This window comes from Myripristis murdjan, chromosome 17, assembly GCF_902150065.1.
Source record: "Myripristis murdjan chromosome 17, fMyrMur1.1, whole genome shotgun sequence".
Lineage (NCBI taxonomy): Eukaryota > Metazoa > Chordata > Actinopteri > Holocentriformes > Holocentridae > Myripristis > Myripristis murdjan.
In genome coordinates this window covers 17,815,002-17,827,700 of record NC_043996.1, presented here as the reverse complement: position 1 = coordinate 17,827,700, position 12,699 = coordinate 17,815,002, and the positions used below count along the sequence as shown (strand labels likewise).

The window sequence follows — 12,699 nt, the reverse complement described above, 5'->3', positions numbered from 1 at the left end:
GACTCCTGACCCTCCGTCAGGTAACAACAGGGGTGAAACTGCCTTGGTTTTGCGCTTTTAATCCGACAAGACTTCTTTGTAGTGTTTGGGCTTGTCTGCAGGCTACGAGGCAGCCTCCAGCTCCTGAGTAACAGGTTGCCTCGCCAAGAGAAGAGCCGAAGCCCTGAGAACTGATGCAGAGCAGGAATCTGTCCGGGGCTGAGCACCGGGCGAAGGTGAGGGTTTTAGTTTTACTTAAGTTAAAATGACTTTAGCCTGCTCTCACGGATACTGCTACCAGTCCTGGGAAGATTGAGAGGATGGATGGAAGTCAAACATTTTATCCGTGGTCGCTGTCCCCTCTGACTCCGCGCTTTGCCCGCTGATTGGTCAAAGACCCGGACATCCAGGGGCAGGAGGAGCTTTGTGATTGGACAGCAGGGGCTCCTTTCTGTCTGGATTGACCTCACGAGTTCAACTTGTGTCACCAGCTTGTTGCTGAGCATTAAACTTTTTACAAAGGCCACAACTTAAATAAAACGAATTAAATAAATAGGTGAGTCTGTCTCATGTAGCCTATAGCCTACTATATGCATTGCATGCATTCTAAGCTTTTATTAAATTGTGATCATTCCCCTCCCGCTCAATAGGATCGATATTAACCATGTATTAGTGATGAGAAATTACTGTTTGGATCTATTTACAGTATCGATGAGACTGGTTGATAATAACCGGCCAGTGGAAAACTGGGTCATAACTGCAGCAGACATAAACAAAACACATACAAAACACAGAACAACTGCTACAGCTCTACAAACTAATAATAATACAGCAAATGAAGAGATGCTGTGGCTTAATTTCTTGATAATTCAAGTCAGTGCACTGATCAGAGCAAAGACTCAGCCGAAGCAAGGGATGACGCCGGCCGTGTAACCTGTTTGAATCCAGAACAACACAAATATGTTCACACATTATTTACAACTTCATAAGAGGTCCCTGCGCGCGTGCACACAAGCATGGACGCACATGCACATACTATAGGCTACACACATCATTTTGCATATTAAACGTTTCATTCAATTAAAGGCAAGACAATCATGGATTATTAATTTTATTAGTAGTAGTAGCAGCAGCAGTAGTGCTGGTGTTTTTTTTGTTTTGTTTTGTTTGTTTGTTTTTTGTTTGTTTTTTGTTGTTTTGTTGTTGTTGTTGTTGTTGTTGTTGTTGTTGTCGTTTTAATACAAATTAACCGCCGTAAGAGTGGAGTTTATTTTATTGGGGTTGGGACATCAACAGAAACATTTAGGAGCAGACAAGAGAGGGCAAACTGAGCCATGGGTTCTCATAAACACTTGTGTGCTCTCTAACAGGATTTCAGCCTGTCTGCAGGGCGCGGACAGGCAGCACCACAAGGGAGGATGGTGATCAATATTATATTGGCTTTGCATGGATAGTTTACCAGGCTCCTGCCTGTTGAAGGATGTTCTAAGTAACCTTGCATAGTTAGGACTAAAAGCTACATTTGCACTGTTCTTGAGAAAAAGCAACAGGTGAGAGGCTTATCAGGCCTACCGACATAGCTCAGAATAATTTAAATATGTGTAAAACCTATTATTGTTATTATAATTATAATAAATATTATTATTATCATTACTACTACTTCTACTACTAATATTACTACTGCTGCTGTTGTTCTTGTTGTTGTTACCCGTATTTTTATTAGTATTATTGCTAGTAGTATTAATAATAACGCTAATATTAATCAGTAGTAGTATTAGCTGTTGCCTAATAGTAGGAGTTGTATTTTTTAAACAGCAGCACTTGTGCTTGTATCAACAGTGCATGCGGGGTTTACTTTCCACTGCAATCACACATGCTTCAGTGCATTCATATACTGTAAAGCATTTTGGACAAAATGGTTAAATGGTTAATTACCATTAGATCTTCTGTCACACAGTTATTATCATATTATTTTAACAGGACATAAACCTGTGCTATATCAGTAATAGTGATTCGATATAGCTGATTTGAATGAGAGGAAGTATTAGTGTGTAAGCCTTTTAGTAATTAGTGTCTAAGCCCGGAATCCTTTGCAATTATTTTAATATTGTCAACACAAACGTGGAATGACTTCAGATTTGGTTATCAGTTTAGGTGTGCTTACTGTTAAAAAAAAAAAAAAAACCTGAAGTACAGATTCAAACAAATGTAGAGGGATGTATGAAGCTGTAAAAATCGATTATCATAGAGATGGAAATTGGTAACCACACGAAAAACATCTTTTTGGGAAGGTTTTCTCTCCACCGGAACGCACAGACAATGGAGGGCAGGAGGGAAATATGGTGTGGATGCGGGGGTCCGCAGCGTGGAGAGGATTTTTCTTTTTCACGGCTTCCACCACACCCCATGCAGAAGCTCCGCAGTCACCTAATAGATGCACTAATTTAACAATAGGCGCTACCAAGACCCGCGGTTCAGCCACACGCTAGTGTAACACATCCGTGCAAATGGACGATTATTGACACACAGAACCACATGAGGGATCACTTGACTTTTCTGAGGCCTTGTAGATTTGTGATAATTACCCGTGTTTAACAGACCCATGCCGTTCTCTTTTTTCCAGGAATAAGGCTGTGCTGGCTTTTGATTCAATAGGCGTCCTCAAAAGTCCATTAATTGGAATGACTGACTGGACTCTGCATGATATGAACTAATGTGCTCATCATCAGCCTTAGCTGACATGCAGCAAGTTGCTCTGTCAATTAACTGGCTATCACTGATCAAGTTTGTCACATTTCTACTCTGTGTGTTGGTTGAACAATTGTAAAGTTGTAAAAAATAAATAAATAAATAATCTTGCAAACTCTCATTTCAAAAACTTTGTTAGTACTATTTAAAATATATCTGTTTTGCTCTTACTGCAATATAGTGTGCCATTTTTTTCAAAAATTGTGATAAAGTATCATTTTTCTGCAGGTTTCAATCCATGCTATTGCAGTAACCCACAACATATGACTTTTTCCCCTCCTAGGACTGAGGTGAGATCTTTCCCTGGTAGAAAAGTAGATCCAGTGGACACAGAGCACTCGTGGAAACTTTATATGTCCATAAAAGAAGGAATGGCAGAGAAACAAAGTTATCATACTAAGTTTGACTATCATGAAAAGGATATTGGAGCTACCATGTCAAATCAATTAGAGGGGGAGAGCCAAGTCAGAAATGTGCTCTGCTGGTGCACAGTGTGCATCGAAAATAAAGACCAAAATGGCTTAGAAAATAAATAGTGTGGTGCGTTTACCAGTTTACCAGGGATATAGTCAGAATAGCCAGAGGCTTTTGAAGCTTTATTTCAGAAACACATTAAAAAGCCACAACAATCCCTTCTGCCTCCCTCAAAGAAAAAGGTTAGTCTAATACTCTAGCAATTTTGATGTGGGCGGTGGAATTGGTGATAACTAGGTCCTACATTATGACAGAACCAGACCTATTTGAATTATTGGTGAAACAAATCTCCATAAAGATGAGTAGACTGTAACTACCTACTGTATAGGGCTTTAAATAGACCTAGATATATACCATGACAACCAAAATGGTACTTTTATAATCCTGATTTATATAATTTGAATGTCTTTCTATGATGTTTTTGCAGGTTGAAATAAAAAACAGCTGTAAAACAACATTTGTCCTATAACTGCAAAACCACTTTATTTGTCTTTAGAGAGTAGCTCCCACTGCAACAAGGGAATTCAAAACAATGTGCCATAACATAGTTGCTGCAGTATTGATATACTGCAGTCTCTCATGTATAGGTCTAAGTCTGTTTGAGGCCTTGACAGTGTACGATGACTACTGCCAAATCTGTCTTTACAATATATTCTAAACAGAGATTTGGCAACAGTATTTCTCAGGCACATGTTACGCAGACACAGTTCCTAAATAAAACTGAGGCCAATGTGCAGTCTTAAACAATTTACTGAGCCATCCATTGAAATAAAGTCACATGTTATTCAAAAGGACTTCCATTTGTTTTGTTTTTTTCAATGGGCAAACGCCCCACCAAAGAATATGTTTGTATTTGTTGCTTCTTTATGCAAATGTAACACTCTTCACCTTTTTTGTGTTACAAGTTAACAGTGGACATGATGCAAGTGACCTTAAAATACCCTTCCAAAATAGCTGGATTGCATCTTAGCTATTATTGTTATTGTGCCAGTGTTGGTTATGTTTGATGTTTTGTTTCCATAGAGACAAGAATTCATAAAAGAGAATTTTCCATCACAAAGACAATCGTGTGCACAAGTTGTTTGGAAAAGGAGAAATAATTTAGCAGGATGGCTAGTCCCACACTTAGATAAGCATCTTAGAAACACCGCGTCTTCAGATTAGGGATATCCACTCTTTAATTAGCTGCCTTGGGATGTTAAAGGTTACAAGGCATTTCCAAAAAGTGCACTGTTTTCTGATGTGTTTGATGTTAGCAATTACATGGGACCCACAATACTTAGGTGGGAACTCAAACTGAGAGCAGTTATCATTACAAAGACCCATAAGGTGCACCCAGGTGAGCCAGAGAAAAGAGAAAGAGAAGCAGGGCATTTGTTAACCATACAGCCTTAGGGCATACAGGCTTACTTTAAAAGGTCAGTAAATGAAGGCTGAAAATGGTGAGCTAATAGTTTATAGCCCCCATGATGAACTTTCTTACAATACACTAATAAATTACTTGAAGTGAAACATTTTCTAGTGTGTGTGTGTGTGTGTGTGTGTGTGTGTGTGTAGGAGTAGGAGGAGAAAGGGAGAGAAAGGGTCTTTGTTGTGCATCAACCCATTTCATCTCCACGATATGTTATCTTGTATTGTACCTTCACAGTTCTTGAAGTGGATTTCCTACATCACCACAGGAAGTGGATGCTTTCAGATATAATCCAACACAATATTTTTGGGATCTGTGAAAGACTCCAGAATCAAGAATATTGCGTGAGGGATAATGTGGAAATATCTGTCTGGATCCCCTAAACTTTATCAAGCATCATGTCAGCCTGTTTTGACCAAAATATGCATGACACAGTGAGTCTCCATGCAGACTTAGCATTAAAATGACAGCATTTCTAAATGCAACCATTTCAACAAGTTAATCTGTTTTCAATTAGTCACATACAGATTTTATGAGCACTGGTACAGCATTTGATTTGGATTCATAATAAGTTTCAGTCGTTCCATGAAAGTCCGGAAATATTTGTTTGGCTTTTAATAGTTTTCATATAAGAGTTTTTGAACTTTTTGTTAAGTTGATGTTAGTGAACAGAACGAGCTCACAAATTAGATGAGCCCATTTTTATTTTTATTTTTTTGTATATGTTGACTTTTTTCTTAATAAATATCGATTTTGTTTTGTTTTGTTTTACTTAAATTGAACAATTTGATTTAGCAAGTAAATAAATAAGCCTAAATAAATAAATAAATAACATCCATTCATTATCCTATGGACTTTGCAGAGGTGAATAATCTAAACATTTTAGGAAACCTACATCCCAGTGTATTGTACCAAATGTTTAGTATGTTGAAACAATGAAAAATACGATCCTTGTATGATAAGGTGTGTATAAAAACGTCTTTCATGCTGATTGCCCTATTGAAGAATCCCACTGACACACACACATATACAGACGCACGAAGAGAGAGAGAGAGAGAGAGAGAGAGAGAGAACCACCAACCAAGCCATGTAGACACACATTCATCAAATCATTCATATGTTCAGCCACAAGAGGGCACATGTAAGCTCAATGAGACTGTTTTATTTATTTATTTATTTATTGCTATTTTTGAAGGGAAAATCATGTAATCGAACCAGTGTATTTTATTTAGGACTTATGTATTTGTTTATTTATTTATTCATCTTAAAATTTCTTTGTGTCCTCAATAAAAACGAAGACGCTAAGATTAGTAGGGCCAATTTCAGTTTTAGGGCCTTCAGCAGAGAAAGTCAGGAGTCAGCGAGAAGCAGACATTAACTTAACTTACTTGGAATCTAAGAGCTGCTCCATAATATCACTACAAAGTGATATTATGAGTGTTTGTGAAGCAATGTGATTGCAATGAGATTTGGGGGAGGATTTTGAAATTATGTACAAAGGTTAAAGTTAGAAATAGTAACACATGCATGGAGAGGTAAAATGCATATCTGGCAGCTTTTTGTAGCATCTACAGCCAATCTGCTTCCTCACTTGTAAATTGCAGCGCACATGTCTCAAAATAATCAAGGATAACTGATAACAAGAGAACACAGATTTCCATTGTGGTCCTTGCTCTTACAGTAAAAACAGACATCTTTCTCCCCAGCAGGTCAGTACCGGCACTGAGGTGGACGAGGAAAGCTGAAGGTGTCATTTTGCTGATTGGACTGTTTGGCGCTGTCCACAGCCCGTGGTGCTGAAAACCAGAAGGGAAAACACTATTTTCTTTGTCACTGTATAGGCAATCAATAAAATTATTTACTGACTAAAATACGCATGTTAATCATTTTATACACATGAACCACACTTGTGGCATATGAAGTGGCTGAAGAGGAGATGGGGGCTTTACTGCCACAAGGCAGCCTTCTATTGACTGGATTATTGCGGCAGAACGTGAGCGCGCACGATTTAACTTTGGTAATCTGATCGTGATTAAGACTAATCTGGGTTTGTGCTGGGGTTGTGCTCGAGTTACAAAGCAGGATAGTGGTGCCAGCAACCGGCTGGAGGAACGATGGTTACTGAGGACTGACTTAACGCCGGGCGGTGCAGCTGAGGCACGTCCGACCAACATAGAGAGAGAGACATTTTCAACCTCCTGAACTAAAATCACCGGCACTACCTCCTTCAGCGGCACTCATCTACACAATGTCCAGGGAATTTAATCAGCAAACTACTGCGAATGATGGGATGCCAGCTGTGAAACTGGATCTTGGGGCAATGGTAATCAAATAAAGTTGTTAGGCGGATCATGGCAGAGGCGGTAAACACAGGAAGCGACTGTGGAAGCGCTCCGCATGAAGTGAGCTTATCGTTTCCCAGCGAGGAATACGAGTGCAAAATATGCTACAACTACTTCGACGCGGACCGCCACAAACCCAAATTATTGGGGTGCTCGCACACCTTCTGCCTGGAGTGTCTGGACAGTCTCCACTTCCGGGAGGGTAGAGGATGGAGAATCGGGTGCCCCCTCTGTCGTCATCGCACTCCCGTCCCGGAATATCGGGTCCACAACCTCCCCGACAACACCACGGTGGCTGATGCGCTCCCGATAAACATTAAGCTGGCGCGGCACATTGACGAGCTGGTGAACACGCAAAATACAGATGTGGGTCTTTCTGTCTCCTCGACCTCACAGGACAGCAACGAGAGCTGCCACACTTGCAGACAAGTCGCTCTGATCACGGGTTGTGTGTGCGCCACCTTCTGTTTCCTCTCCATGTTAGTCCTGCTATTTCTGGGCCTCGTCTTTGTGCATAACTTCAACAATACCCCGCTGCCCGTCGGCGCTATCTGTTTGTCTGTGGCCAGCATCCTCGCCCTGTTCTCCGCTATTCTCACTTGGTGTGTTTGCCTCCTGATAAACCGACCCGAATCTGAGTCAAGGCATTTAAGTGCCCCCTCCTCTAATGTCAGCAGGGGGAATGCGATGTAACAACCTGACTGTACATCAACAGATATTATAGGGTTGCATATCCAGTCTAATTGTAAAAGTTTAAAGGGAAATTTTCCCTGAAATATATTTCGTGTCTAGTGAGCCAGATCAGACAGTATTTGTGAACTTGGATTCAAATGGCTGCTAAATAAACCAGAGCATGAAATGAGCTGATCACTATAGGGACACCTGGACCAGCTCCAGTGACGTTATGAACAGGCATATCTTTGGCTCTCACATTTAAATGAGCTGCAAAATGTGGCCACATTCCAGTAAAGACATTACTATGATCTATTGTGCCGTTTCAGGTGGTATCACAAGTTAAGAGTTTTGTCTTCTTTCAAGCTTTCAAGGAGTTCATGGCCACAAATCTAGACCAAGCTGTTCAAGATCATTCATCATTCATTTGGAGAATCTCAGCCAGGTCTCTGAAACTGATAGACTTTGATTTTTCTCAATGCCTTGTGCATTTTGTAACTTGCACTTTTGCCCCTTTTAAAGGCTGTATGGACTCAGTGGCTAGAGCATGTCTGTATGACACTGTTGGTCACAGGTGATTGTTGAAGTCTATTGTGTATTGCTGGTTGTCTGTGTAAAAATTCAACAACATCTGCAACAGTTAAAGAATAAATATACCACGATCAGATAAACTAAATGGTACTGTGTATAGGACTTACAGTCTGAACTATAAGTCTAAATATTTCTTTTGCAGAATTTAAATTTGGTTTATGGTGGGATTTGCAAACCTGCTTTCAAATATGACCTGTTAAAGTATCATCTGCTTGGAAAAGATTTTGTCACCAAGATGGAGTTGAGTAGTGTCAAACCTAGGCAAGGGTAATACAGCTAAATGAAACCTCACCTGCTATTACCTTTTAGCAGTATACTGTGTTTTACTGTGTAAAACCTCTGCAATGTTTCCACAAACCAAAATCTCCCCAGTAATATAAACTATGAGAGAAATGTTGCCATTGTAACTAAAGATACAAAGCATCAATTTGACAGACTTATGTGATATTGACCACAGAGGTGTTAATATACCACTGAACACTGGAAAGAGGTGCTGTTTCCTCACTTCAGGTTGGCTGCATTAGAATAAGAGCACTGAGTTACAAGTGCAGCATCGGCCTGTAGCCTTCAGGTAGAAAACAAACTAGCCCAACAATAAATCATTTAAATTTAGAGGAACTCTGTGAAATGTCCTCCCTAAACACTCAGTACAACGTTATGATGAGGCTACATTAGAATAAGAACTGAGTTATCAAATTGTATGAATACCAGCAACACTAAAATCATTAGTAATGGCATAAATTTCAAACTTTTTTATTTATTTGGTGCTTAGGTATTGATGTATTGATTCTTGTGACATGCCTATAAACATACATGACATATACCATAAGGTGTGTCATCACATATGCCTGCCAATGTGTGTGTGTGTGTGTGTGTGTGTGTGTGTGTGTGTGTGTGTGTGTGTGTGTGTGTGTGTGTGTTTGAGTGTGTGATCGATTTTCCACTCCTCTTGTGCCACCACCAATTCTAACAGCAGGACCCTCTGCAAACAACAGAACCTGCTCACCCCAGGACCTTTGCAGTGTGATTACACTGACTCCATATGGGGTAGACCAGGTCTGCAGGGGATCCCACACCAGCAACCCTGAGGGGACATGAGCCTGCACAGGATGAGGGGAAAAACTTGAAGGGAAGAGGGGGCAAAATAAGCAGTGTTGTAAAGTAGTGAGACAATGGAGGTGCAGAGGGCCACCTGGGGGTCTTAAATCATCCGATGGACTTACTCTCTCAAGTCATGTAAGCAGCAAGGTCTGTGGGGAAATAGTCATGAATAAGGTAAATTATTGATTCATTAATGACTTGCTTCTCTCCCAAATTAAAGTTAAAGGTTTTAGGTACTAGGGAAATATGCTTTCACAATGAAAAAAGGGTTAATTGTAACATACAAGCACATAGTATGGATGTATAATGGCCTGAGAGTGTCTTTTTATGCAACTACTTATAGATTAGGCTACAAAGGCAGATTCTGTCTTCTCTTTCTCCTTCACTTATTGTTATTTTTTTTTTTTGTCTGAGAAAATTTGGAGGTCAGTAGTACTGCTGCTCATTCACTAGGTTTAGGTTATTAAATCACTCATCATGATTCATATAGATGTCTCCCTTTGGTTTAACACTCGAGGAAGGAATCCCAAGAACACAGTAGGTATTTGTCTGCAGTCGGTATTGCTCTAAGCGGGGATTCTGGTCTCAGAAGTTAAAATCCATCTCTTTCAGGTCTCTCAAAGGGACTCCTTCACTTGGTCATCCAGCCGGTGAATAATGCCACTTAAACGCCACCGTGACAAAAGCTTGAGAAGAAAGAAGGGGTGGCAGGCTTCCATGGGAAGCCATAGACAACACTGCGTCTGGGACTGAGGGCTTCATTTCAAGAGAGACTACAGGGCTTAACGTTAAAGATTACTTTGAAATCTGCACTCCTCCTTCTACCCCACTGTCAAACCTTCCTCGTATATCCCTCCCTCAAGCCGTCACTCCCTCAATAAAAAAAAAAAAAAAAAAAGAAAAACCTGCCGCCAGAGAGCAGGGGATGAGTTGGTAGCAGATCCTCTTTGATGACAGAGAAGGATCCTTTTGTTCATTAATCCCCTCACGCCTCCCCATCCCCACCTCTGGCGTATTTTAAGTCCTCTGGTCGTCAAGGGACTGCATGATCGGCCAGGGGATCAGTAGAATATTATTTTACCTATACTTTAAAAAGATTGGAATGCACCATAGGCACCATATAATGTCACTTCTTGTAAAAACATATACATGTAGGTTCTTGATTTTGGGGCAGATTCATGTCTTTATATTAATTTCAGTATTTACACACCCTTTTAGGGTATTTCTATTTGTTTTATTGAGAAGAAAACCAAGATAAAAGATAAAACAATCATTTTCAAGGAAGCCTGATGACATTCAGCAAGCAGTTGTTGCAAGTATAATCCCAAGGGAGCACCCATTAGCCATTCTGCATGCTGTCAGGGAAACAGGGGTCATCCAGAAACAGACAGTCCCGGGACACCATACATTTCCTCTGCTCCCGGGTCTCCCTTTAAGGTTACCCCTAAGTGTGTGCAAAGTGTGCCTTTGTGACATTATCACATTGGACACACATACTTCACAGAGGAGATGAAAGTGTTCCCTCTGCTCATAACATCTGCCCTCAGATGGTTCATGTCCCATCAAGATGACCTCGAAGACATAGCCTCGGGACAGCGATTATCACCACCCGATACACACACACACACTGACTCATCATGTGATCATGTGATTTTGGGTGTGTGTATGTGTGTTTTTGTGCAAACACGTGTGAAGGGTAGGCCATGAATTTGTGTGTTGGTGTGTGTGTGTGTGTGTGTGTGTGTGTGTGTGTGTGTGTGTATTTGTCAGTGTATTTCTGCATACACATACAGTGTAAAAAGCACACACACACCCCATGCAGATCGGTGAGGAGAGGGGATCATTGAGCTGGGTGATGGTGTCACAGCTTACCTGGCCATTTCACTTTCATCATGTTATTTTTCACATGTCACAGAGAGAGAGAAGACTTTCTCAGCACACTTGCGTGCGCACGCACACACACACACACACACACACACACACACACACACACACACACACAGTCACACAATGCAGACTCTTCTCTCTTGAGCTGAAACAAGCAGCATTATCAAAGCAGTGCAAACTCCTCATGAAAAAAAATGCCAGCTATATGTGCCCAGACTCCCCCTGGTGTTTAAAACTAAATGTGCAGCATAGAGAAAAAGGACTGTGCCATCTAGTGAATGTGCTGGCTCATGCCTTAGACTTACTTATACTCACTTACTTATTACTTATACAAAATCACTGACTGCAGAGTCACTTATATTTTATTACTGAAGTAAGTTCAACAGATAAGTTGCTGGTTGTTGGTCAGCCTCTCTCCCTTTAGGCAATCACTCAGCACCAATTATGTGCACTGTCTTTAAAAGGGACAGCAAATACTGTCATCATACCAAAACCACACTGATCAGTATGATCAATATGACCACTAAACAATGCATTGTTGCAGTAAGCTCTCCAATGACAGCTGACACTGACATCTGCACTACAAAGATACTGATGTACTGAACATAATTACTGCATGAGAGGAGCTGTTTCTGAAATATAGGTAAAATATTGTTGATGTGTGTAAAAAAAATTGGACTTGGCTCATGCCTTAGCTACTGTCATGGATAGTATTTGAGTGTGTAGAGGTCTCACATAATTTTAAACTGTTCTATCTATCTATCTATCTATCTATCTATCTATCTATCTATCTATCTATCTATCTATCTATCTATCTATCTATCTGTCTATCTATCTATCTATCTATCTAATCATTCTGTCTGCTTATCTGTTTGTTTAGGGAGTTGCAAGTCAAAGTGAAATTCATTATGTCAATATTTTGCTGGACAGGCTTGAATTTGTTTCACAGCAATGAATGAGTTGAGATATTATGGCTTGGCAGTACTTCTATATTCTTGCAGGTTATTCTTTACGACCTTATCTGACCTATTCAAAACGAGTGCGCTCAGTTGACTGTCAGTGCAGAATTGCTTTGTATTTCTGATGGGGAAACTAATACGGATTTCAGGGAGGAATGCATCCAGCGAAACTGGTAAGCTGTCAGCTGCCCTCCCTTTTCCCACAGTGCGACATATTTGACTAGACTGATGTGCAGCGCTGGCGCTCCTGTGCCATTTTTAGAGATGACCCACTCTAGAGGGGGGCGGCTAGGCTTGCAGCTTTGAATTCAGTGGAAATGGTTAAAAACTAACACGTCCAATCAGTGAGAGTCGTAACATTTAGAAGTGATGATTTTAGAGATTTGGTCGTGGAAGAGCAATTTCGTCAAGTGACATGCTTTCCACAGGAGACTTTGCCCGATAATAACCCCACTGACGTCACCGGTGCCTCACGCACGCGCCACCTTCAGCGGTCCAATCGCAGACAGGACCCTGCTGAGACGTCACTCAATGA

General features: G+C 40.6%; 1 protein-coding gene across 1 annotated transcript; it reads left to right on the top strand.

The window, feature by feature from the left end:
* Positions 1 to 6,682: 6,682 nt before the first annotated feature.
* On the top strand, positions 6,683 to 8,614 carry LOC115374581 (uncharacterized). The gene has a single exon (XM_030073560.1). The coding sequence runs from the start codon at positions 6,964 to 6,966 to the stop codon at positions 7,645 to 7,647; it is 684 nt and encodes a 227-aa protein (XP_029929420.1). The 5' UTR covers positions 6,683 to 6,963; the 3' UTR covers positions 7,648 to 8,614.
* The last annotated feature ends 4,085 nt before the right edge of the window (positions 8,615 to 12,699 follow it).